The sequence below is a fragment of the Strix uralensis genome, chromosome 17 (genome assembly GCF_047716275.1).
Source record: "Strix uralensis isolate ZFMK-TIS-50842 chromosome 17, bStrUra1, whole genome shotgun sequence".
NCBI lineage: Eukaryota > Metazoa > Chordata > Aves > Strigiformes > Strigidae > Strix > Strix uralensis.
In genome coordinates this window covers 2,938,993-2,966,244 of record NC_133988.1, presented here as the reverse complement: position 1 = coordinate 2,966,244, position 27,252 = coordinate 2,938,993, and the positions used below count along the sequence as shown (strand labels likewise).

General features: G+C 43.8%; 1 protein-coding gene across 2 annotated transcripts; it reads left to right on the top strand.

Moving 5' to 3' along the window:
* The first annotated feature begins 128 nt into the window (after window positions 1-128).
* On the top strand, window positions 129-25,038 carry HORMAD2 (HORMA domain containing 2). 2 transcript variants are annotated; one of them, XM_074887057.1, is made up of 13 exons: window positions 129-434; window positions 2,064-2,154; window positions 3,022-3,166; window positions 5,042-5,105; window positions 6,119-6,155; window positions 7,413-7,433; window positions 8,173-8,199; window positions 9,456-9,523; window positions 12,404-12,555; window positions 13,124-13,377; window positions 14,230-14,335; window positions 15,416-15,480; window positions 24,694-25,038. In XM_074887057.1, the coding sequence occupies exons 2-13, from the start codon at window positions 2,104-2,106 to the stop codon at window positions 24,796-24,798; spliced, it is 1,095 nt and encodes a 364-aa protein (XP_074743158.1). In that variant the 5' UTR covers window positions 129-434; window positions 2,064-2,103; the 3' UTR covers window positions 24,799-25,038. The 2 variants fall into 2 exon arrangements, with proteins under 2 accessions (XP_074743158.1, XP_074743159.1); XM_074887058.1 differs by lacking the exon at window positions 2,064-2,154.
* Window positions 25,039-27,252: the final 2,214 nt, after the last annotated feature.

Below are 27,252 nucleotides of genomic sequence, written 5' to 3'. Positions count from 1 at the left end.
CGGAGGTGGGGGGGGAAGCAGGGGGCCAGGCCTCCGCCTCACGGCGAGGCCGCCGGGCCGGGCCGCCGCCGCTCTCCGGCCGCCCCCAGCGCCGCGCAGGCCCGGGGAGCCCCGCGGCACCGCGCCGAGGCGGGGGGAGCCCCCGGGACCGGGGCTGCCGGCGCAGGTACCGGTACGGCCCGGCCCCGGCGGGGAGGAGGCGGAGGCCGCGCCTCAGGGACCCCCCGCGCCTCAGGGGAGCGGCGGGTGCCGCCGGTCGAGCGGCAGGACCCGGCACCGGAGGGCGCTCGGCCGGGCCTGAGCTTCAACTCAAAAAAAAACCCAAACCAAACCCCAGGAGGAAAAACCCCCAAATCTCTTAAAACTACGTTTGGAGCCGTGGCTGCTTTTTGAGGGCCGGCTGTAGCCTCACATCGCCTGAAATCAGGCATCAGGTGTGTGGGCGCAGGGCTGAGGGCGTGAAGTCCCCAGAGGGGGACGGGTGCCTGGGGAAGAGGTTTGGTTTTTCCTAGTTCGTACTTATTTCCTGATATTCGGTGATAAAGGGGCTCCTGAGTGGGTGAGGGTGGGGCTGTGGGGAGCTGGGGCACCTTCTTCCCTCTCTCGCGGGCCAGGAACACGCACAGGCTTGGCGAGGGTGCGATGGTGATGCTGAAGCCTTGGAGCCTACCCCGTACCAAAACACCCGGGTCGGAGTAGATAAACTCAATCTAGGTGATGTTTCCTTTGCACAGTAAATCAATTATAAGTGTGGTATGCTGTAGGAAACATGTTTTCTTATCTGACTTGCTTAAATCAGCTTTATTTAGCTAATAACCTCACACTGGAGTAATGCCTTTGTCTGCTTTAATTGCATTCTAGTCCTGTTCACAGTGCTTAGCCAATCATGAGTAAAAAAAAAAATAAACTTTCCTAAAATATTTAACATATTAAAAATTTTGCAGGTGTATATTTGTTTAAATATACTTTTGTAGCTGTAATCTGTCCTCATTACTAAATGAAGTGCTAAATTTAGCATAAAAGCTGTCAACATGTTCCAATCAACATGTCTTAATGACTGCCAACAAATGGAAATTAGGATTTCATGGAAAAAAAGCTGAAAAGGTACAAATGCAGAACAAGATTAGATCAACTGTTTTGATAAAAGTCCGTTGCTCACTGCCTTAGGTCATGATTTAAATCCACCCACCATGTTTATGCTATTATTTTATTTGTTAATAGAAATATTGACTGGCTGCGGACAAGGCAGCGCTCCTCTGGGGACCAGTTTGTGGTGTTTCCTTTCATCAATGTCTCCCTGTTAGCAACTGCATGTTGAGATTTCCCAGCGAGCCATTTTTCAAACTAGTTAACGCGTGCCTTGTTAATTCCATCTAATGGAACTTTTTAATCAAGATGCCAGACGGTGCTAAATCAAGCACCTCACTGAAGTGCGAAACATGTAATGTCCACTTATTGCCTTTATCAATTAGCTTTCCATTCTTGTAAAAAGAATATTTTCCTCTTAAATCCAGGCTTGTCTAACAGGGCCTGCTTTCATTGGAAACAATGTGGACTTCTTTTTTTTTTTCCCTTTTTTTTTTTTTCTCTTTTTTTTTTTTCCTTTCAAGGTGTCCCAGAAGAATCATTCCTTTATTCCCACCAAGATTGATGTTAGTGCGTTTCCTGCTTACCCTTGCTAAAATATTGGCTGCTATTGGCAGACTTCCAGTTCTTTCACATTCCCCCTTCGCACTTTTTAATGGCTGTAGGAATTAACATTTGTGGTTTGGAATATGAGAAATGCATTTTGAAGTGGCACCAGCTGACACCAGGTACAGTTGTGGCCCTGAATTTCAAATACTATTGATCATTTACCAGTGAATAGGGAGTTTTCTTGCTTTGCAGACTCTCAGACAGTGCTATGGAATATCCTTGGTTTGCTTTGCTTTAGCTGACCTGCCTGGCAATTAGCTTTCAGACCTGAATAAGCTGAAAAATCTTGTTCTTAGTTTAAGGAAGATGAGCAATAGAAGTGACTGCGTATTTTCCAGGTGTCTCATATCTTCTGGGTCTTTTTTCAGGTTTTAATTACAAGTGGAAGGCAGGTCTTTGAAATACAGGATGGCTACTCATCAGCTTTTACAGACTAAGCAAAAGAAAAAGTCCTCTACGGTAAAAACCTTGAAATGTGATGGTACTGACAATCTTAGCTCTCAGCTTTGGACCTGGCACGTCTGTGCCTGGTGAGGTTGGAACACTCTCTGTTGTCTGCACTGTTCTCAGTTGGATTATTTCCAATTTAATGAGTCCAGGAAGATACAGCATGGGGCTTTGACATGTATTTGACTAAATAAATGTAGGCTCATTAGGTGTGCACAGAGCTTTTTAGCAAGAAGAAAAGCAAGGAAGTAATAGAGGAACTAAATTTAGTGTACTTTCTGCTGAGATTGTTCATGTTAAAGTCACACAGTGGTTAGTATTTACATTAGCTCCAGTCATAGACATGTACTGTTTACAACTCTGAGTTAAAATCACTCTAAAAACTAGGTCTGTGTACAGCGTTGACAGGCTCAGTCTGCTGTCAGATCTCAAAAAAAGCTGTGACAGGCAGTGAACTTTGGTACAGCAGAGAACACCACACCAGCACTGGCACTTGTTTGGCTCCACAGCTAACTCTGTAGAGCTAAGCTGGCAGAAAACTATATACTTTTCTTTTTTTAGGGGTGGTTGTCTGTTAAGTGCCAGCACTGGTGCAGTGGAGGGGGTGGGAATGTTCAACCATGATAAAAGAGGAGGGAATGATCGACCAATGCAGTCTGCATCTGAGTAAATCTTGTCAGATCTATTGATAACTATCCTTAAAACATTTAATCCCACCCATGTTAGACCTGAGTCTTCCCTGTGTAGTATGAAGACCAGAGAAATGTTAAAATTACATTTCTAAGTTACCCTCTTTTTCCACCTGCTGAGAGTTGTTTGTAAATACAATCCCTGTGACACTAAAATGGTGCTATTTTTTGCTATGCCTTTCTTTTTCAGGAATCAGTGTTGTTTCCCAACAAAATTGCTACTGAGCAGCAGTCTGTGGTGCTGGTGAAAAGGCTTCTGGCCATCTCTGTATCCTGTATAACATACATGAGAGGGCTGTTCCCGGAGAGCTCTTACGGAACTCGCTATTTAGATGGTAACGCTTCAATTTGTGCTGAATTCTTATTTCTCCTTGCTATATTTTAGGTATAACCTGTTTTACATCTTAGCTTCCAGCTGCTCATGCACATCTGAGTTCAGTTTATTAGGAGGTTAGCTAACAGGCCTTCTCAAGTCTGGATGCAGATGGTTCTTCTGCGTCAGGTAGACAGTGTAGAAGACAACCTAGAGCTGTTGGCAACTCGTGGCTTTTCTGTTAGTGTTTCTTTTGGTTTATGATCATTCCTTGGCATTGCCAGGCCCATGAATCTCGAATACTGGGTTCAGTTTTGGGCCTCTCACTACAAAAAGGCCATCGAATGACTTGAGCGTGTCCAGAGAAGGGCAACGGAGCTGGTGCAGGGTCTGGAGCACAGGACTGATGGGGAGCGGCTGAGGGAACTGGGGGGGGGTTTAGTGTGGAGAAGAGGAGGCTGAGGGGAGACCTCATGGCCCTCTCCAACTCCCTGAAAGGAGGGTGCAGAGAGGGGGGATGAGCCTCTTGAACCAAGTAATGAGTGTTAAGACAAGAGGGAATGGCCTCAAGTTGTGCCAGGGAAGGTTTAGACTAGATATTAGGAAGTATTTCTTTGCAGAACGGATTGTTGGGCATTGGAATGGGCTGCCCAGGGAGGTGGTGGAGGCCCCATCCCTGGAGGTGTTTTAAGAATAGGGTTGACATAGCACTTAGGGATATGGTGTAGTTGGGATCTGTCAGTGCTAGGTTGACAGTTGGACTAGATGATCTTCAAGGTCCTTTCCAACCGAGATGATTCTGTGATTCTGTGAATCAGGTCTCAGAGTTGGGAGATTGACTTAAAAATCAGTAAGTCTTAAAAAATTAACTCTGATTCGTGTGTTTTATTTTCTTTTGTACTTTTGAGTCCTTGAGATTCACATTTTCAGCTTTCCTTGTGAGATTGAAAGTAGATTTGTTTGGTTTATTGTGTTTGTTTTTTTTTTTTTTCTTAAAATCTCACATACCTACATGTGCTTGGGCATCGGAACTTTAAGAAAAAAAAGAACTTTGAGAACTAAAGTCTTGTCATATCATCACAAGACTTAGTGATACTTTGATTCATCGATATTTTTGTGTTCATTCAAGATGTGTTGGTAAGGTGTGAAATGTCTCCATGCATTCCCATCTGTTTCCATGTTTGCACTTATGCACTTAGTTGTCCTGAAACATGGTCACTGTACTTTGTGGACTTGGTTGAGGGCACGGGAAATCCAGAACTGGCTCTTGATCACCTAACGCTGAAAAGCCACTAGTCTTTCTATTCAAATGTCAGGTCTTTCAAGTGCCTTTTTGATCAGGAATGTTAACATCTGGCCTGCTCATGCCTTTGAGGGCTCTGTGGTTGAATCCTAAGGTGTTATTAATTCACCTCTTGATTTGCAGGATGGGTTTCCCCTTGCCATTCTGAATGCCTGAAAACAGAGGTAGAAGGAACTGTGTGGAAGAGCTTAACAGAAATAATTTATTCTGTGAACAGTCATTTATGTTGTATGCGTGTAGGTGACGTCTGAATGCAGAAGTGAAGGTGTTGTTAGGGGATGGTGGAATATGTGGGAGTGGAGAAGAGGAGGGAAGAGAGGACAGAAGCTGCTGGTGTTTCGAAATTAAGCCATAAGTCTGGTGCTTTTTCTGGGAGAGCCACAGAGCATCTTAGGAAAGTCTTGACATTTGAAAATGCAGCAATAAGCTTGTGTCAGCCCACCTGGGACTCAGTGGAAAACCAACATTTCCGCTCAGGAAGGACCTCCAGATAATGCATTTTATCCAAAAAAGGGAGGGTGACTGGCTTAGTTCCAGTGTTTGCCCAACAACTGTGATAAGGATTGTAACTATGTGCTAAATCTGGTTTTGCAGACCTCTGTCTAAAAATTCTCCGAGAAGATAAAAGCTGTCTGGGATCATTGCAGATAGTCAAGTGGTAAGTGAGTAACAGCGAAACTAAGACAAGATTGTGCTGAATAGCAAGACATCTACCCCTCGCATTCTTCTTCTTCCTGAATTTGAAAATATTGTGCCCAGTAGCACTACCAGCTGTGCCAGTGCAGCTCCCACTGCCGCAGCGTGTGTGCTTGGCCCTGTGCGTAAGCAAGACAGAATTAGCTGACCAAGATCATGTGAGTCCAAGGTCTGTTGAAGTGTTGGCTGTAGTGAGGTCATGGTCAGGCCCCAGAGCACACACAGGCAGCGTAGGTACAGAGGGTAAAGAAAATAATGAGATTGATTCTGTTGTTGTTTAGTCTTTCCTAGTTTAACTTGTATAGGGATTCTTGTAGCTTGTTTTTCAGTATGTACAATATTTTATCTCCCTGGATATTGCGTGTCTAAGTACCCTACAACTTCCTTTAGGATGTATTTCAGAGTTGGCGTGTTCCCAACAAGCAGAGTCTGACTTTGATGTGCTAAGGAGATACCTGGCTGCACATCCTTTGACTCAGAGTAAATATCTGACCATTGCGACCTCAAATAATATTTACTACTTTGAGAAAATCTGTAGCTGTAAACTATGCATCAGATAGCAAAAATTTACAAGACCAGACATGTCAGGCTCTGTTCAGAATGAAGTTTCAGCCAAATTCTGTACACTGCCAGTGGGAAAAGAGCCATTGGAGAGCAAGCTGGGGAGCCAAAGTAGAGCACTGAGCAGAGAGCCACTTGGAGCCAGCCTTAAGCCTCGAATCCTTGTCTTCATCTGGATTTAAGTGGTCTCCAGGCTGACAGGATATGGCCCTAGAAGTATAAACAATGCACAAATGCAGAAGGGAGGACAGTGCCTTTGTGATGGTTGACCTGAAAAGGACTTTACAAGCCCAAAATGTTGCTAGCTGCGTTGTCTTAATTCCAGAAAAAAATGCACTTTAAACCGTATCTAATGTGTTTACAGATCAGGAGATAAATACTGCTGGTTAATATTAACATGTTTTTCCCTGGCAGGATTCAAGGTTGTTTTGATGCTTTGGAGAGGCAGTATGTAAGTTTTTTTTCACATTTTTTAATGGCGTTTCCTATTTCTTCATGAATTACGGACAAAACTGTCTTTCCATTCCTGCTTTATATTTTTGTAGGGATCTTGCATGCACACAATGCACATGTACAGCTGTGGGACAGGGGGAAGACATGTGAGATTTGGAATTTTATTCCTTGAGCCCAAATACTGACCGCTGGTGCTGTCTAAGCTTGCCTGTACATGGTGTGTGAACTAATCTGCAGCCTGAAATGGATTTCCCTTAGCTCTCTGTTCTACATTTGCGTTCTCTAATGTCTGGATAGAGACACTGCCAGTCAGAACTGAGATCTTGATCTCCATGCCTGTTTTCTTGAGAGAGGTTCCTCTGTGCTGCTGCTTTCCTTCATCTCCTTTCCCCTAGTCTTTTCCTTCTCATTTTCTCTAACTCTCCTAGCTTTTCCTCTTGGGTTCAGGATTTATTACTTTTTTTTTGGAAAGTAATTAATGAAGTAACATATATAACTGGTTCCGGGACAAAATCAGCTAGTAAGTAATCATATTCCTTGCTGATTCTCACATAAAAACTGCTCTGCACAGGAAAAAGCACCAGCTGTTGTCATCGCTATCAGCACTGTTCATCAGACCAACTCTCATCTCGATCAGATGAAGTGGTGTTAGTTTCGGCACTGGTGATCAGATGGGCTCTTGTGCATCAGTACAACTGTCAGTGTGCATAAGATAATTCAGAATGTTGTGAACTCGGTTTATTGCTTGCTGACAGTTCTAGGAGTTATTTAGTCCTCTGCTATGTGTGAAAGACATAAATTAATTGTTATTTGACAGAGATATTTAATCCATGTTCTAGGATTGTTTTCAAGAGTAGTCCCACGTGCATTTTCTTGCTGTAGCATAAATAAAATACCTTTGGGGATTTTCATAGCAGAGAGCAAATACTAGTCTTCAGTAGGTATTGGTGCTCTTGTAAGAGAGTTTTAAATAGGCACAGCGTTTGGAGATCTGTTTAGAAAGAGGCCCAGGAGAGAAGTCTGCACATGCAGTTGTTTTCTTGGGAAACTGCAAGTAAAGCCAAGCGAACTGGCCACTAGGTGTTGCTGATGCTGTGCTATGGAAAATCTGCATAAAGGTTTTTAGCTCCTGGTTTGTTGAATGTATCTATTCCTTCACTGTATGTAGGCAGTTAGATTTTGATAGGTCTGTCTTTCCCTTGCTCACTAAGGTTAGATTTTGATTTTGTGTTTTGGTTTGGTTTTCCCTCCACAGTTACACATTGCTGTCCTCGCAGTAAGTAAACAAATACAACATGGTTTTCTTCCCCCACCCTGCTTGAAAGAGATACGGAGTCAAGGTTGTGTCAACCCATTTGTGCCTTTTTTAAGGGGAAGTCAAAAATGTATGTGGTTTTTAATAGAGTGGTGACCTTTCTTAAATATGGTACATACGAACTTCCTAGGCTGTGTGGGAATATTTTTCTGGGTATGTCAGACTTCTGACGGAGGCCTTACATGCATCCTTAAACTCCTAGAAGTGCTTTCATGTGCTTCATATTGTCACTTCCTTTAAACTCTTGTCTCCCCCCCTGGAAGCTGCTGTGTCTTCTCCATTTTCCCCTGCAGAAGAGCCCTCCTTATTAACCTGATCCTGAAGAAACCGCACACTGGCCGTTACATAGCAAGTCTTTTGCCCTGCTCCTTTGTAGAGCACGAAGAGCTATGCTATGCATCTATTCCGTGCATAATCTGAGTAGTTAAATCTCAGGCATCCATAGTTGCCTGTGAGGGTTGGAATGGGAATTAACCTCATTCCTCCACAGTTACACAGATGAGTGTCCTCTACCTGTCTTTGAAGTGGTAAGTATTGACTGCTGATAGAGGAGGGCAGTTTCTCAGCCATTCCTTTCTCTAATCCCATGCTAAAGATAGTACAAACTCTGCTGTAAAATGAAAATATCATTGTTTAGTCACTTTTCACTGGTTCAAGCTATCCAAGGGGAGAATGCCCTCACTGTGCTTTCTTATAACAGATTTACACCAATCCCAAGGAACCGGAGGTAAGAAAGAGTCTTAATTAATCTCTGAGGCAACTGAAGGCATGGGTGAGTAGATTTGTATTCAGAGTGGACTTGTAGGCTTAAATTCTACCCTCACATAGCTGCTTGGTGACCCTGTTTCTCTTCTTCTGCCTTCACTCAAGAATGACAGCTCAGTGAGCTGGATTGTGATCAAACGCTCCTACCAGGCACTAGGCTGTGGGCCCATCTAGGGCCTCAGGCAGGGATGTTAACAGGCAACTAATGGGCATGTTCACAATTTTGTTTTTCTTTCCCGAAGAGAAGAAACAGGAAGTTCAAAATAATTCTTTTATGAACCACGTTTTTAACAGCAGTGTTGAAAAGAGAGCTGTTTTTTCATGCAGAGAGGTTTAGGACAGAAGTTAGGAATCACTTCAGACCTGGGATGTACGTGTTGCATAACGCCTGTCCCTATCCTTTCAGTGTTTTTGTTTTGTCTGGATCGAGCTGGGTAGTGTGATAGATAAGCAAGGTTCTGCATCCATGCTGTCTCCACAGAGCTGGGGAGAGAGCAAGAGTTTAGTCCGTACCAAGGCTGGGATTTGCGAGGAAGGCTCAGAGTTAAGGGCTCAGCTCAGCTCCTACTAATTGACCTCATTGCCTCTGGAAAAACTGAATTATAGGCATGGAATTGGACTACAATAGAGCCTTTCTCTGTGGTGAAGCAGTCTGTTCTTCCTAATTATTTTATTCTCTGAAATCATAGCAAATCCTTTCCTTTTAAATGGAAAATCATCTAGTTTTTTTTATCTCCCGCAGAAAACTCTTGAGACCAGTGAAATTCAGCAACTTTTGCCCATGCAGCATTGTTTGTATTTCCTAGCAGGAAGAGTCCTTCAGGCCCTTGTCTCCGTACAGAACTCTGGGCCAGGCTTTCTTTGACATTGCATCACCCGTGAAGCCTCACGTTCTTCCTTTTAATAAGGGGGACGTACGTACATTGTGATGGTTGGCTAGCCCCGGTGCCTCCTTAGAGATTTAGGCCCACAGAGGAAGTGGAAGGAAGAAGCAGGAAGTTTGTCTTTTTTTGTGATTCTTTTAGTGCTAGGTAAGCTGTGGTGGTTAAGAAAATTTGCCAAAGCCTGTGCAAGCAATAATAGAGTTAAAGCTGTCATTGTGTCATTAAATTAATGACGTGCTCTGGCATAAAGAACTGCTAGGTTCAGTATGTGTCTTTAAACTTGTTATTGAAAGAGACCCATTTCTTCTTTTCCCCTCTCTTGTTAAATCTCTAGACAGTGACTGAACTGTATCAATTCAAATTCAAGTACAAAAAGGAGGTGCCCCAGATGGACATCATCAGGTAATGCTTTGGTTTTATTTCTCAGAATTACACTGAAAACTATGTTCTTGAAGCATTAAGAAGAAACTACACTTTATGATTAGAGCGTGTCTGAGTTGCTAAGCAGCTGTAAATATCATGAGAGCTGAGGACGGTCACCCTACAGGATATGAACTGCCGAGCTGATGAGCAGAAATGCTGTCACATAGCACGGTGAGGCACTTAAAGTGCACCAGAACTGAGTTAAAGACAATTTACAGAAATGGTGCCTAATCAGGGCAGCGATGCAGAAACCAGCACTGTTGTTGAGCTTGCTACTGTCTCAACTAATAACCAGTGTTATTCCACTTTCACAAGAGAGCCTTGTGCTTTCAAATGAAGATTTTTCAGGTTTGATCCCTTTTACCATGATCCTGCACCCAGGATTTTTTTTCTCCTTGGGCATTTGCAAACACGTATTCTTCTTGAGCAATCTTGCGTGGGTGACCTCAGAGAACTTTCGCTTATGGTGCCTGAGTTGATGCTGCAAAATGTGGGCAGGAAGCAGCAGCTTTTTGCATTTTTTTGTCTCTCTCTGTCTGTTAGATACTTTAAAGCTGTGTTTAGTAGGCCATAATCCTGTGTAGTTTAAAATAAATACTATCAAAGGCCGTTGGGTATAACCAAAGCAAAGAAAAATAATTAACCCAGTTCTAGTTTGCTTCTGCAGTTGCCGTTGGTGAAAGATGGATCTTTGGGCCTTGGATCCTGTCTGTACAGCAACAGAGCTCTGCTGTCTCAGATGCTTCTCAGGAGACTCCTCTGCAAAGCTCCTGTAGTGTGTCATTTGCTGCTCTAAACACATTGAAATAATTTGTAGTATGTGACAAAATGATTTTCTGTTGGGAAAATCTGAACTATATCTGAGTCTAGAGTGTCCTGTTGGCTGTACCTTCTGTTTCTGCTTTGAAGCTGCTGTCAGTTGTCCTCACTACACTGAGGGGAAGAGGAGACCTTTGGGATTTAATAGATGGCTCTTGACTACTTTGATTTTTTTAATCAGCCGTAGTCAGATCAGTCATTAGTTCCTAGAAGTAACAACAGTCCCCAGATAGAACTCAGCATCCCTTGGTGTCCATCGTGCTGGCCGAGGAGAGGCTAAGTAATCTTGCTGTTGTGTTTCTATCTGCTCCATCAAAATCTCATTACTGCTCCGAGGCTTCAAAGCCCGTGGCATCGGATTCCTGAGCTCTGTTCTGTTTCCTCAGTGACTGACACTGCTATCGCAGGATCATGCGTGTGCCTGCAGTCATTAGTGAACTGACGTTCTGGCATTGATCAGAGTATTGTGTCATCTTTGTTATCAGCTCCTTCAGCTGATAACCCTGCTTTTATACACCTGCAGCGTTTATTGTCATGTGCAAACTCCGAGTTAATCATTCTGGGAGAGATGTTTTGTGGGGCTGCATCATCATATTTGAAGGGTAAATGGAAACTTTTTCCTAAATGATCCCTGCCTTATTTTAGATGGATTTTGGAGGAATTCCTTGCCATGGATCCCAGTCCTTCAAGAGAGGTTCAGTTCCTCACCTTCTACCTTTTGACACATGCCTGCATCAAATCCACGGTGTTATTCCTGTATTGAACCAGTACTTGACCTGTTAATTCCAATGGAAGTCTCACCTCTTTTTTTGCTTATACTCTTTCCCCTTACCATTTCTACTCTGCTAATCCCGAGACTTGTGAAGGTGATGTGTAAGAGAAGGCCTACCTTCTCTTTACTCCACCTTAGGCATTGCCAGCATCTGTCCTCTCACTTGATGTACGTTTCTGAACATACAGGATTTCATCTAAAAGCACAGTGTGCTCAGCACAGTTTTGCTGTTGGCAGTTTGGAGCCTACCAAACCATGCCCTGCGTACCCTAGGATCCTGGTCAGGCTGTTCCACAGCCACTCCATTTCCATGACAAACCAAGAAGCTTCAATTGGAAGCGACACTGTACCTTCCAGTGGTTTAATCAGTCACATTTAGCCCTGGAATCCTCTGCTCTCTTAGCTTATGTACTGCTTTTGAAGCAACTTGGGATGATTGTGTTAGGGACCATCCAGCCAGTGGTCTTCCAGAGACGTACTGAAGGACCTACTTTTTTTTTTTTTTATGGCCCCTTCTCATAGAAAGGTAAGGAAGTTTAGGTTCCTTAGTCACACAGTGATTCATCTAGTCCATCTTCTACTGTCTAAAGTTAGCTGGCTGATCTGAGTTGCTCATCTCATCTACTTCTGTAGTCAAGAGGAACAAACTCCTCCAGAGGGCGATTCATCCCACTTCTGTTAGACGTTTATCTCAGTCTAGACTGCTTGCTTAGACTAGCCAGCTGACATTTGGATGGGTGAAGGAGGTGAGAGGAATGCCCCTTAGTCACTTTTAAAAAATGTGCTTCTGAGCTAGTTTTTCTTACATGGAATTGAAGTGAGAACATGCAATTCACTTCTCTTCAAACTGCAAAATGGACTTGAAAATAGCCCCTGTGATGAATCGGCTTTATATGGGATTCTCACCTCATTCCTCTCATTCCTGAAATTGCTTAGGTGAAAGGCACTTGTTTTATGGTCCTTTGATCCAATTTAATCATGTTCAAACAAGTGAGTCATGACATTTGAATAATGGGGTCCAGTGCCCCAGCTACAGAGTCTGTTCAAATGTAAATGGCATGTCTCTTAGTTTAGAGCTGTTGTTTTGCTGATGCCACCCCATCCCTGGAGTCTGTTTCACTTCCCTGTTTATCTGGAAATTACATAAAGGCATTGTAGCTTTGTCACTGCTGGTTTCAGATGAGTCAGTGGGTGCTCTGTATTTGTAATTAGATCGTGAATATTCATGACTGAGGAAAACAAATCTGTTATTCTTCTTCTGATTGTAGCAACCAAATGAACTTTGTGAATGGGGTGTGCAGCGAGGATGTTAAACAGGCCAGCAGGCTCCTGATCCGTAAACTGTACCTGTTAATGCAAAACCTCGAGCCACTTCCCAATGATATTACCCTGACCATGAAACTCCTCTACTACAATGATGGTAGGTGGAGAACAGTGTGTGCTGTGGGGAAGAATTCCCTTTCCATCACTTTCTATAATAATCGTGAGCCCCTGTAAAGTAAATAGAGCATAGAGAGGTGAAATGGTAGAAGCTGTTAGCTGATAATAGTGAGAAATGGTGTAAAACACAGTAAAGCCTTCTGACACACGGGGATGGCAGATGCTTAAAAGATGCTTAAAAGAAAGGTTTCAACAATCCATGTAAGAAGTACAGCTGTGCAGTGTGAAAAGGAGACATCCTTCTCCTTTACTGTTGGGTTTTGGTTTTGTTTTTTTAAGGAACAGGCAATGTCAGGTTCTGCTTCAGAAAGTTGAGCACATTAGTGGTATCTCAGCATCCTAGTCATTCTTTCTTTGAGCTCCCTGATAACATTTGATCAGCTCACTTTTTCCTTTGCGTTCTCTCCCTTCTTCCTGAAAAAAACCCCAGAATATTTTTAGTAGTTGATGTTACTCGAGGCTGGTATACACTTGTTCTTTATAAATCAGATTAAGGAGAGATGGAACTCGATTTCTCTGACATCAGTGGGTTCCTTCTCCCTCTGCAGTAACTCCCAAAGATTACCAGCCCCCTGGCTTTAAGGAAGATGGCAGCCCCGGTGACCTGTTTTTTGATGGCGATCCTGTCAACCTGAGAGTGGGGTCAGTCTCCACTGGCTTCCACCTCATGAAAGTGAGAGTGACAACTGAAAAGAAGAGAATGGGAACAGTTGAGAGCAACCTGATCCAGAAGAATGGCCCTACTGAGATCTCCCATCAAGGGTTAGACTGTGATGAAGAGGAAGAGGAGGGGAGCACAAAGGTACAGAAATAGCTCTGTTCAGTTCTCACTGGAAAAATGGAGTTTATCTAGCAAAACTCTCCTTAAGAGAAACATTTTCTCTGAATCCTAGTTTAATAAGGGTTTCAGGTTGTGTGGGACAGCAGCGCTACAGCAGATTGAACGCTGAGGCTGGAAGTCCATAGACATAAAATTAATTTCATTCCAGGGTACCTACCGATTTTCTGAGTCTGGTGTGCTCTCCCAGAAGAGGGCAGTGACTGTACAGAGAGACCCGACACGTGCGTGCGTGCACACACACACACGCACTTATACACAGACATGCACAAAATGGAGAAAACTGCAAACAATTTTGCATTTTCACTTGGTGTTTCTCAGGACTAAGCCACGTTCCGCTGTGTAGTTACATGGGATTCCTTCCACTTACCTCTAGGCATCTAGAAGTTGTGTGTTGTGTCTAATTTCTCTAGGCCCCCCCTCTGCGCTTAGTGGAGGAGGAGGCAGCTTTAGCAGGTGATTCGGGTAGTTTCCTTAGACACCAAGGTAGGGTCCTCTGGTGGGGCCTCTCTCAAAGTGGCAGAAGGGGCAGCCTGGACTGGTAGCTCAGAGTTGAGAATTTAATTTTAGGTGGTCAGTACCAGGGAATAAACCCCTACATAATTAACTCCTGAAAACAGGAAACCATTTAGGTCAGAATTGTCTCTTGTCTTAGAAAGTTTCTCTCTTGAAAGACCCATGGGCTTGAGAGAAGGAAGGCCTGGACACTGAGGAGCTGTGAAAATCTCATCCCTATTAGTGATGGGTTTATGGATTTACCCCCTGGGCATAGTTTTTAGGTTATGCTATTAAGACAAAACATCATTTGCTTTACAGAATCACCCCCTCCCTGTCAGAGCAGATTCAAGTGAGCGTGAAGAGGGCAAAAGTGGCACCCATCCAGGCTGGAAACCAGAATCATCTTTTTACCTTCAAGATACAGGTAAAGGCCTAGTTTCAAAACTGAAGGAGCTTGTGCTCATGACTGTTATCTAGCATAATAGTTAGGTTTTCTCACTTAGTTTGAAATGGGTGAACAGAGTTTGTTAGGCTGTTTGAATTTTGTGTCAGATCAGACTGAACTGTAATAGGGTTTGTTGTATGCTTGGTTTGTTAACAGAAACATTCAAATTTTTATCAATATCTTTCCTCTTTATCTCAGCAGCTTTTTTCAGATATGGAGGAAATGCAGTTCATCAATACTGAGTAACATTATCTACGTTTTCACCAAAGCTCTTTTCCTTTAGCAGTTACAGTTTGATTTTGCTAATGACTTCCCTATGTAAAAACATACATGCAAATACATGAAAAAAAGCCTTTTCTCTCACTTCAGTCAACCTAGCTTCTGATATACCATGCTGTATTTGACCTTTGAGCCTCTCAGATATAGCCTGTGGAACAATACCATCTAGTGACAAAATGGTAAATAGCATTCCTGAGATCTCCAAGCAGTGCAATAAAGAAGCTTGTCTGCCTATGAAGTCACCTTTCCAGGTCTTTGTCCTGCAGATTCTCCGATGACTAATAAGGGGTGAACTCATACTGTCACCTTTTCCACTCTGGGGATATTAACTGCATCTTCCTCCTCTAACCAGCTGCCTGTTTTCATGAAACTGAGGCGCTTTGGGACCCCCATCAAATTTTATTGAAACTGTCTAATAAGGTCAATAGTTATTAGTCAGAGGACAGCTCCCCTCCTTCCCCATACGCACACACACTTGGACAGAGCATATGCAGGCATAAGCTTTGTTTTCTTAGAAACCAGGTTAAAATGGAGTTTAAGTATAATTGATAGGAACTGCTGCAAGTTGATGTGTTGCACATTGAGATGACACTTTATTCTGAAATCTATTTCCAGGAATAAACTGCCAGTGTTGGCAGTGCTCGAGAGCAATGGTTACGCTATTTCAGGTCAGGCATGGGATTTTGCTACAGTGGTTTAGTCAGGCTTCTGGATTATTTTTTTTTTTTCAATCAAATACAGGGTTTTAACTTCGGACCTAATTTTGATTTTGGATTGTAGGTGGAAAGAAGACGACAGGAATAAAGGAAATGGGCAGGATGTCTTGCTCAAGGGCATCTCAACAGGTGAGGAAATTTTAGTGGCTCTAAGATACACCAGGCAAGGTGGAATTCATTGCCACGGAACATTATGTCATCTAGGATGGCACAAGATTCAACTAACAGTGCATTTATTGTGCAGTATCAAAATACAGAGAGGCTACAAAGTATTAGGGCATAGGGATATAAGCATGAACTAGCATTTAGGAAGAAACTTCCCACAGTCAGCTTATTTCATGCATCCAATACAAGAATTTTGTACTGTTCTCTGGAGTTGGCCCTTGTGATTTACACATGCAGACTAAATGTGTCGCTGTCCCAACCGGGATGGTTTTGGATTAAAATTTTGTATTGAAATCACCACCCTGTTTTAGGTTTGAAGGGTTTGTCTGTCTGTTGCCTAACATGGTCTTCACTTCTCCTTCCTTGCTTCCAGACTATCTTTACGTGTGAGTCACAGGTACTTACTGGATCCTATCCCTTTTTGGCTACCTCTCTAGGATAGAAAGAATTATCCCCTGGAGGTGCTGATCTCTTTTTCAGTGGTTGTTGGGGCAACCCAAAGAACTAGGGTAGACCAGACTTAATTTTAGATAAGTAAAGTTATGTGAAATTAATTCCATCCTGAAGGCTGCCCAGCCCAAACCCTGAGTCAGAATCAAGAACTCGAATTCATGGGCTTGTGCAGAGGTTTTTTTCAGTGACAGGGCAAATCTTTCAATACCACCAGACTTGCCACTTGATCCTCCTCCCATTCAAATTAGTTGAAAATCGTGTGAGCTTGAATGTTCAGAAACTGAATCTTTACAGGATAAGTTAATGAGAGTAGGAAATTGCTACTAAAATTTTCCCCGCCTCTGTTGAAAAGAATCCCGGGGTGTCTAACCCAGACAGCAACTGGAGACTACAACTTAACGTGTCATTCAAAAGGCATCTGTGAAGTATTTGCCTTGACTGTGGATCTTAGAAATGAACTTCTGTGCCTAGGCTGGTATTTTTCAAACTTTAACCACATTTTTTTTTGTGTCACATCCTCCAGTTTCCTTCTGATCATTGTTTATTCTGTTGTCTGTGTGAAAACAGGAGCCTTTTTTGTTTGTAACTCATGGTTGTCCCACTGATTCATGCTCTGACATTCTTTCGGGTCTGTCACGATTGTAAGCAGAGCACCAGACACCTCTCTCTTGCAGCATGTGAATTTCATTAGAATACAGTAGCAATAGTGAGAGTGTCTGAAGGTGGTGGAAACAGCATTAGTTGCTGAAAAATGGAAGAGTCACTTTATCCATTGTACGTTTCCAAAGACTTTAAAAAAAATAATCCCAGGCCCTCTGCCTGGTAGATTCTGCATGACAGAGGGTTTTTTTAATGTATTCTTTGATACTGTTTTTTAAACCATCACCGCTCAGAAGTTGGCTAATATTTCAGTCAGTTTAGGGAAAAATGCAGTTAAGTCACTAGTTAAAAAGTGCAGATCATCATTGTAAAGCCAGCACTAATAAAAATTTGACACTATTTTCCATATGAGAGGGACTTTCCCTTCTTTTCTGAGGGAAGTGGTTAAAACAAGTGACCATTGTCTATTCCACTTGAATCAGGAAGCCAAACTGGTGAGTGAAGTTTGTCTTAAAAAATGAGGACAAGCTTGAGTGGATGGGAAGTTTGAATTAGGTGTTATCTAACGGGGTCAAGTACAGGTAAGGTGGGTAGAAGTAGTCCTGTTGGGGTATGAATGCAAACACCTTGTTGCTATCCAGACTACAGTGCAGTCAAGAAACAGTGTTTTCCAACTGCTAGGTGTGCTCAGAGAAGCTCTCTGTTTTAAAGAGCTGTAAGGTCTCTTGTTTTCTCCTGGATTTCAGAGTTTAATTAGCCTGGTCTGTGAGGGGCCTTGGGGAACAACATAGCCTGGGCTGTGGAGGTGTCGCTTTGTTGGGGCAGACATGAGTCCTTAGACTTGCTGTGCTAGCGTGTGACTTTGAGTGTTAGGTTTTTACCAGAAGATCCCTTTGAACTAGCTGATGGAGTGATTGCTCACGTACCAGCACTGCCGTAAGGGAGCGAGCAAGACTGGGTGGCGAGGAACGGGCAAAGAGGGGCTGGGAGGGAGTCCTGCCCTTCTGGTGGCAATGCAGTGTTAGCTGTTCAGCTGTCCATGGGGCAGACCTCAGGGACTTGGGTTTAAAGGTGCTCTCTGTACAGTTAAACGTTCAGGCCGAGATTTTCAGAACTAAATAAAACAGTTTGGAGCGTCCCAGAGTTTGATATCAGCACAAGGACTTGATATTGAAGAAGTGCTGAGTTCAGAAATGGTACCCACAGTCACAAGCTGCTTTTGGAAATGTGAACGAGCCCATTCCTGCTCTTCATCTGAACTGCTTTATTCCTTCTGATTCCTTGGTTTTCAAAAATAAAAACTGTGCTGTTGGAACTGAGTTTATTGGTCATTATCTTCGTGACCTATAGCTCTTCAGGAAAACCAGGAATGAAGGTATTAAAGGCTTATTTTTATCTAATCGACATGGGAGAGTCAAAGGATGCGGATCTGCCAAAAGAGAAGCAGCTATTCCTGTCCAGTTAGAACTGTGACTGGCCTTCAGCGATGGCCACGCAGAGTCTCTGACAGAGGGCTTTTCAGATTGGAGAAAAATTTACATGTACTCAACTGGCTTGTTATCTGCAATCTCATGATTGATGATACTTAGGATCAAATGAGAGATTGCCCTTTCCCAGCAAAGCATCTCTGTACTTAATCATCCAGAGTTAGACACCAGCATGTAAATTAGCCTACCTCTGCTGACTTCGGGAGAGTTTTTCTGATTGCATCAGCCAAGGATTTGGCTCGGTGTGCTGTCTTTATGCGTCTTGCTACTTTCCACTGGCATTCTAGGAGTTGTGAAGAGTTGGGTAAAATAGGGAATTGCTGCCCATTGGTTTAGCTTATAGAAATCTGCTGATGAGAATGGGGTCCTGCACTGAACTTAAGATAGTTTTTTGAATTCTTCAGCATACTCCTTTATCCACTTGTGAATCCTTTAATGTTCTTGGTCTGCAAATTGGTTTTGGTCAGCTTTGTCTTCATGTGAGCAAACACGTTGCAGCAGAATGAGATTGGAATGAAACAGAACTAGAAGATGAGTAAAATCTGACCATGTGGACGCCTCTGCAGGGTTTTATCTCCCATCAGGAAGCTGTGGGCTGAAGTTCTGGGGTGGTCCTTAGAGCACAGAGTCTCACTGCAGTGACGCAGCCGTGCAGAGAGCCCTGAATCGCCCCTGACTGAGCCTGCGCCAGAGCTGGAAATGGTGTGGCCGTATCAGCACAACACAAGTCAGCTCTGCCTCCCAAGTTTCTGGCTTCATTAACTAAGCGCCAGACACTGCTTATGCTACTAGATTGCTGTGGGACATGAGGAAGTGTTGACACTTGGCATTGTGTGGACATACCACTTTGGATCAGTGATAGCTCAGGGATCTCTGCACAGCGATTCACTGCCTGCTGTAGGCATACTCCTGCCATGCGGATTAGCTCTCTTAACTGGAGCTGTCTGAAAGTTAGATGTCTAGGGAGAGACTCATACCTAAATGTTGTAAATCAGTGCTGTTTTAGACCTCAGAGGACAGCCTGTCTGGCCTCCAGCTGCTGCTCCTCACGCAGAAGACTTGGCTACCTGGCCATGTCCTCTTTCTCCGAGGGACTGTGGCAGCGATGGAAGCCGGTCTGAACGCAGTCGTTCATGGATAGCAAATTGTGAGTAATATCTGTTGTGTTTGCCAGAGATCAGTGTCCTGTTGGTGCCCAGGACCATGGGTACCCTGATGGAGGTTCTTGTGCCTTTGCTGAGCTTCCATGTTGTACATAGCTTCTGTCTGAAAGTGAAGGTCAGCACAAGTGGATTCAATTGCAGAATAACAGCTTGGAGATCAAGACCTTTGTTGTCTGATTTTTCCCAGGCAAACCACTTTTAAAATTGCCATGACAGAAAGCAGTTGAAGGGTGAAGCCTGCCATTTGCAGAGCAATAGAAAAGCATTTTTCTGTGGCAATGTCATTATCTTGAACTTTTGCAGAAAAGAAAAAAAAGGAAGGTTTATCTCTAACTGTCTATCAAGAGAGCTGTATCTGATGAGAAGTTCCCAGAACATTTTCTCCTCCAAACCAGCTGAGGCTACACAGACCCAAACAATGAAGAGAAAGATTCAGAGATGAGCTTGCCTCTCTCCTTCCTGTGAGCTCAGGCCATTCTGGGAGGAGTGAGACAGGGAGGTCAGGAAATTCCTGGCTTCTCTCAATTCACGTCAGATCCTTAGCTGTATCTTGGGGCCATTCATCCCTTGCATGAGTTATCCCAGTCTAGTGTGCAGGAAACGGTTTCCTAGTGATCTCTTCATTCAGAGGTGAGGCCCATCACCCTGCGGATCCGGGGAGATTTAACCCTTGCGCCCTCAGATTCCCTGACAGCTACCCCAGAGACATCCACGGGAAGATGTGGAGCTTCCACGCTGGCTGCCTTTGCATATGTTCATAATGTACATGCTAGGAACCAGACCCTCTAAAGAAATCTGCATAAATTAAGGTTGGACAGGTCTGGGATCCCATGAGGGCCCAAGCTGGGTAGCAGCCTAGTAGGCAGAAGGAGTGTCCAATGCTTTTCGCCTCCTTGATTACAATGCTGTAATCTTATGGGGAAGGCTTCTGGTTTTTGGGAGCATACTGGATTGTGATCCAGCAGTCAGAATGGCTGGCACGACAGTGTACAGTGTGATTGAGGGCCCTGGAAGAGATTATAAGGAGAGAGATTGATAAATATTTTTTTAACAGGTATTTTTGAAGAATTCTTTTACACTCTGGAAAAATCTGTTCATAAGTCCTTTCAATACATGAGGTACAGAGTAGGCCTGTGAAACTTCCAGTTCATGAAAAAGAAATTGCATTGAATGTCAAAGATTTTAACAGTGAGCTATGGAAAAGGAAGAGGACCAGTGGTAGTCAGTGATGTGTTGGCATGGCTTCCTGGAGACAAAAATGTGGCAAGTTTCCACAGAAGCACCACAGTGAGTGTCTTTCATTCTTCCACCTGCGTAAATTGGCTTTCATGCTAACCAGCATGATTGTCCTCCACTTGTACAGATGAAAATCAGGATTAATTCCACTGATGTCAGTGCAATGGCTTTACTGGAAACCGATATGAGACCAGTGCTGAGCCCTGCATTGAGCGTTTAACCCCTGTGCCACCTTTGCAGAATCACTGAGGTCAGAGTGGACAATTGGAGATTGTCATGTGCGACCTACCTGCTCAAAGCAGAGTGAAGTGGAGCAGGTTTCTCAGGACCTTGTATAGTCGTGTGTTGAATTTCTTCAGGGATGGAGACTCCACAACCTCCCTGGACAACTTTTGCCAGTATTTGATTGTCCTCACAGTAAAAAAAATAAAAATGTCCTTATGTTTAAATGGAATTTCCTGCATTTCGGTTTGTGTCCATTTCCTCTTGTCCTTTCACTGGGCACCATGATGTACCTTGTGAACCTCGATTTCTGCTGTGCTTGGAGAGCATGGGGCAGCCAGCTGTCAGTGAGTAGATGGGAGTTACTGCCTTCAACCGGAGAGAAATGGCTGTTCACAGGGATGCCTCAGGTCTTAGGGGATCGATTTAGTCACTGGCTTGATTTTTGAAAGTGGCAAGCATTTGCCATGCTATCGAGTCAATGTTAGCTGCAGCTGAAATCACAGGATACATCAGGCAGTGGCTCTCTCAGATTAAAGTTTCCTGATGAGGATAGACGTCCCCTGCAGATACTGTTTATTGTCCTGACACCTGAGGAGCATTTTGCCTTATTTTAGCAGTGAAGTCTCAGTCCTTATTCTTCTAGCTCGCTTGATGGAACTGGACTTCTTTTGACATTAATGCGCTTCTGAATTTGTCAGGATAGTTACAAGGTACCAAACTAAACACTCCGTGTCCCTGACAAAGGGAGCTCTTTTGAGGGCATAAAATTTGCCAAGTGCCAAACCTCAGCATGGGGCAGGCCAGGGACAAAGAGGGACACAGCCGAATGCTCTTGTGCAATTCTCTACATAGGATGCCTTGGGAAGCAAAACACATGTCAGAAGAGCTGTAAATTTGCTTCGATTTATGCTGGGAATTTTTGGCCGGAATATGTGGGGACACTGGGGATTGAAAATTGCAGAGCACAAAACTAGGTCCTGATTTTGTCTATCTAAGAATAGCAGTGTAGCTGTGGTCTGCTCATTCTGTTTCATCCACCAGTCTGCCTTGGGAAGGCTTTAATCTAAGTCTAATCTATTTTTAGCCTGATATCTTCTCCAGACAATGTGCAGCTGTCCTGTTAGTTTTATGCCAGAAATTAGTAACACTTGTATGATTCACAAGTTAGCTGTATTTTTACAGAAAAATTCTGTGGCAACATACTACTTTTTTACACGTAGTTCAGTATTGTAAAACAGGAGATTCAAATTCACTGTGTGTTCGTGGTATGACCTAGACCCAGAACTGTGCCTTGGACTCAGAGTCAGGAGGTCACGGAGCTGTTCCTGTCTTTGCTACTTGATCTGGACTTGTCCCACCTGTCCCGTGGTCAGCGTGTTCCCTTCGCAGGGTAAGCGTGTGAGGGCCTGCGCCGGGTCCTGGGTGCTTTTATAGCACCTGGCTCATCAGTGGAGCCAAGGGCCTGTAGTGGTTGTATAAGACAAAAAACCAACATTCATACAGCGCAAGCTCTCCCGTCAGTTATTCTAAGTCAAGCATCCCAGTACATGGGAAAAATCAGAATCAATCAACTTCTGGAAGCTTTGATTGTATGTTTAGTCAAGGGGAGGGATTTCCTGCTTTTCACCACACCGTTTAAGAGGTTTACTTTCTGGTTAAAGTCAAATAAACATACGTAGCATCTGACTTAATCCCATTTAGAGCAACATTTCTGTGGAAGAAGCTTGAGTGTTTGGTTAAGGATGGGACCTGGAAGATGGACCTGGGGTCTGTTCCTGGCGCTGAGTTCCTACGTGAACTTGTAGCTGGGCAGGGGCAGGACAAGACATGTTGGCTTCGGTGAAATACCTCACACAGTTGACATTCATTCAATAGATGAATAGTGCTTGTCTAGAGCACTTGATGGCTTGCGTAGATGTTTTTACTCTTCTCAGGTTCCTGTTAGGTGGTCATGCTGCCTGTGGTAAAGGGGAGGAAAACTGTCGGAGAGTTGAAGTGGACTCTGCGTGAGCAGCTGCTCCTTGTGGCTGTTTCTTCCTCCTCAGAAGTATCCTGTCCATGCAGAAAATTTAGGAGGAATGGCAAAGGGGTAAAAACTTTACTGAGTAGTTGTCTGTGCTGCAGAAGATTCATTCCTCAATAGAGGAAATAAAAGCACCAACTCTCGCTGATGCTTTTTTTTATGTGGTTTAGGCTAAAATAGAAGGAGAGCTGCCTTATTCAGGTGACTGGGGGCCGGGAGACTGGGGATCATTGCTTTGCTTTATTGTGTGGCCAGCAGGACAGGGTACAAACCCTGCAGCTGTGTTAGCACTGGAGAGGTTTTGGATGCAGTGTTTCCCCCTCTGGGCCCTTTACTTCAAAAAAGGAAGCAGACAGGTTAAAACGATGCCAGGGAGAGGAAAGTAAATAACTGCCTAAAATGCCAGTTTGAGCAGCTGGATATCAGGTCAGGAGTTGTAACACAGAGATCTACTCATCACTCTTTCCTCAAGCAAATACGCCTTGGGCAGTGTTGGAAGTTTTGTCAGCCTGAGTGTGCAGGATGAAGGGGAACCTGCCTGTCCCACTGCGGCAGATTCTTGTTTTCTCTGTTTTTATGGAAAGGAAATTGTACTTTCTGCATTAAGCAATATTGTCTTGCTCATAATGAAGAGGAGGGAAGAGGGGAGGAAAAACAATTTGAAACATGATAGAGAGGCGAAGTGAGGTTGTTTCAAACTATGTTGCTGTTAATCCACAATCAGAGTTATTTCACACATTGGAAAGACCATTGCTATGTAGAGATTACCGAAGCCTCATACCAAGGTCAGATAGAAAGAAAGCCTTGATGACGTGAGTGGGGAATTCTGTAATGACCACATCTTGTAATCTAGAGACCTTGTGCTTGTCTCCAGGATGCATTCTGGAATAGCTCTTTATTAACCCCTTGTGTTTATCCTGCTTCAGTTACAGGATTCCTTCCTCATGCTTTATGGTGAAGCTGGAGTAAGGTACTCCTGTTTTGGAGCAGGAACTTGGTTAGCACTCTTCTCCCTCTTCATTCACCTTATTTTCATCCAAATGAACTTTCATTTGGAGGCAAAGTTGAAGCAGTGTGCTGTGGTGTGTCCCTTCAGCTCAGTTCCAGTGAGAGCAACAGAGGTTACATTGCCAGACTGTGTGCTTTGTGCCTTCTGGGTGGGCGACAACACACGTTACTCTCTGCAGCTCCACATTATTATTGTAAAAATGCAAATATGTTATGTGATAACGGGGATAAGTGAGTTTGTCACTTGGCACAGCCAACACTTCAGCTGTTCTTCTGGCTGTCCATCTCTCTGTGGTCCGTCTGAGTTGCCTGTACCATTGACCCATTTATACTCTAACATATATTTATCTGGGGTTTTTAACACTTTGGTTTGTAGGCCCCTCAATATTTTTGAGGGAGGTTTGTGTCTTTCTAGAGGGAAGTTAAGCCTCTTGGAAAAAAGCTTGCTTTGCTTAGTTATTTTTTGCAGACTCACAGGTAGTCTTTGAAGTCTGGGATTGACCAACTCGCGCTGAAATTCCCTGATGTACAAAGAGAGGTACTGCATGTCTCCTCATGAAGGGTTGTTTCCAGTGACCGCAAATTTGACATAAGTGCCCCCCTTCTTTTATGTACTTTTATGATTATCTGAGGTTGGTGAAACAGGCTGTGCCCTGTAAGCTATTATATTTCTCAAAGGTTTTCTTGCTTCTGGTATTTTCTGTCGGTGGTGGGGAGATGGGTACTGTTCCTTTTTGCCACCAAAACCATTCTCTGTCCCTGCAGCTGGACCTGTTGCCTTCACAAATCTTACAGTCCCAATCCTATCCAGTATTCCAGTTTTGATTCCTTGCCCAATTGCTTTTCTGGAGAACAGGATCACACTGAGCAAACCCAAGAGGATCCAGGAAAACACATTGTAGTTTTGGAAGGTGTATTTCTTGACTCATCTAACAGGAGCCTGTACCATGAGAATGATCACTGTTTCTGGTGGTTCTTACAGATAAGCTGCCTGACCCTTGCGTTTAGCCAGGAAGAGGTGATAGGACCCAAGAAGAAAAGGAAGGTCAGTGAACCAGAGAAGCTGCTTCTGGAAGGCAGGAAATGATGTTCATTCTGACACACAATACATTTTGGAAGGTGTGAGTTTGCATTGTCATCTGACTAGTAAAGACCTTTACTGTCATCCAGTATTTAATTCTTCCACATACCGCATGTATTTCTGCATGTTTATTTGTCTAATGAGAAGTTTGGATTGTGAAGAGACACCAAGCACCATGATTGTCATGACAATGTCAACCAAGAGCACTTGTTTGATGTTCTAAAGTTGAGGATTTATGTTTCCATGTGAACGGTGTCTGTGTGCTTCTTTTTCTCTGTCTCTCTCCCTCACACCCCTCCCCTCCCACGGGCTAAACTTCCTCCTCTGTGGCTGGACTGTCCTTTGCCAATATGTCATCAATATTTAATGGCACTGTTTCAGGATGAACTCTGAGGTAGCAATGCCAGCAAGCAACAAGTCTCATGATTCACTAGATTGTTTACCTTCATCCTATCTACTGTTTCCGGAGCATAGATTTTTTTTTTTCAAAGCAGGGTTTTTATCTATATTGAATACAGAGATAAAGTAATCTATACACATTTTCTGCTGGTGCTGAATGTTTTTTTTCTGACTCTGCAAGTAGTGTTGCTATGACTGTATTATCAGCTTATTTCTAAAACAGGAACCCACCATGTACCAAGGGGCTTAGGCAGTTGTGCGATATAAATTGTGTTGCAATACACCACATTTAAAACCTAACTTTAATAAAGGTACCTTGTGGTTGCAAGTACAGGTAAGGAGAGCAACAGCAACAAAAGAAAAAAATTCTGTACCCCTTGGAGCAAAAGTGCTATGCTTTGTGTCATGTAGATTGCCTGGCAGGCACTCTGTCCAGACCCAGTGGCTATTACTGGAGGGAGAGGAGTAAAATGGTCTTAATTGATCTTAGACATTTTATAAAATATGTTCAGGGAATAGCCTTTGCATTAATTTAGACACATCACAAAAGAGACTCTGAAATTTGAAACAGTGAAGAAGGGAATGTAGAGCACCCTCTTCCCAACGTAATGTTGATTGCCTGAAGTGTTCAAATCTCATGGTGACAAAGCACTAGAGCACAACAGAGTAATGCACCCGGTAGGGTAGCAGCATCCCTGACATTTCAGATACACAAAAAAGGCATTTCAAGACAGGACTGGAAGAGCAGCAGTGGTTTGGGATGTCAAGTGTTTCTTTCGTGGTGTATGTCAGACAGCTCTGTAGAAAGCAGCCAGGATCCCTTGACAAGTATCTGCCCCGTAGTGTCTAGAGCATCTGATTGAAGGGCCTCAGCCACCAGTGCCATCCTTTGGCACAGCGGGTTCCCCGTTGCCATTAGCAGGGTGATGTCTTCTGCCGTGGCAGTGCTTAAGGTTGGCTCCAGACATCAGGGATCTTCCTCACTGCTGACACAGCGATCTTTCCTCGACTAGATAAAAGCTACCAGGAGGTAGGGATTAATGCATCTCTCTTCTGCTTTTACTTTGGCCAGAAGGAGTTGAAAGCCCAACTGGAACTGGCTGACTGAGTAGAGATAATGCTGAAACAGAACGCCCCTAGATGTTCAGTTGACCTCCAGGTAGCTGAGTAATGCATTGTGATCCTAATGCTCATCCCACAGCTGTCCTCACTCGGCCCAGGGCAGACAGACCACTGACTGTCCCTGAGCCTGCAGCAGCGTCTGGCAGGTTTCATGGCTTGATGCCTGTTTCACAGAACTTGTAGGACATGAGAGTTCTCCGTTTTCTCCTCACTTTCAGTCCTGTGTTCTCATTTTTGCACCTGTGGCCTAATAAGCCAGTTTGTTCACATGCCAGAGCAAACCAGAAATCTTCCTTCTGCCCAGATTTTGTAATGATATTTGCTCTCACGCCTGCACATCCACGGGAGGCTTGCGTTCTTTGCAGGACAGCTACAGCTCAGGACCTGCCTTGACCTGAAAGCTCTGCCCTGGCACTGCTGGGGTGTGTGGCCTCCATATTCCTTCAGCCCACTGACTCCTGCCTGCACCCAAAGCCTTGTCGTGTTGTTGCATCGTGCATACAGGAGAAAGTCAAACATGTCTATGACTGTGGCTACTCCCACCAGAGGCCTTTGGCCTGTGCGCATGACGCCGCGGGGCTTAGGGGCACGCTGGCTTAAGATGCAAAGTGTCTCGTCCCACAATGAAAGTGAAGCAAATTATCTTGTGTTACCACAGAGTAAGAGTGTGCACCAGACACCACGAAGTAAATCCACAGCTTAGTTGACTGCACGATGTCTTGGTCTTGTAGCCATGGCCAGAGACTCACTGTCTCAGTTCACATTGGCTTCTAATCAGCTAGTTTACGGTAATGACTTGTAGTCATTTTCATTTCAGGCTTGGTTAGAAATAAAGTAACTTGTGATGAACTGCCACAGTAAGCGTCTGATTTTTCTTTCCCACAAACTTGTGGTTACCATCAGATTCTAAGAAAAGCCTTTCCACTGCAGATTGGAATC

Excerpts from the sequence above, each read along its gene's own strand:
- HORMAD2 (XM_074887057.1), top strand. The coding sequence starts at position 2,104 with ATGGCTACTCATCAGCTTTTACAGACTAAGCAAAAGAAAAAGTCCTCT. Across the intron at positions 8,200-9,455 it reads CCAATCCCAAGGAACCGGAG|ACAGTGACTGAACTGTATCA; the intron begins GTAAGAAAGAGT and ends TTAAATCTCTAG. Across the intron at positions 14,336-15,415 it reads TTTTTACCTTCAAGATACAG|GTGGAAAGAAGACGACAGGA; the intron begins GTAAAGGCCTAG and ends TTTGGATTGTAG.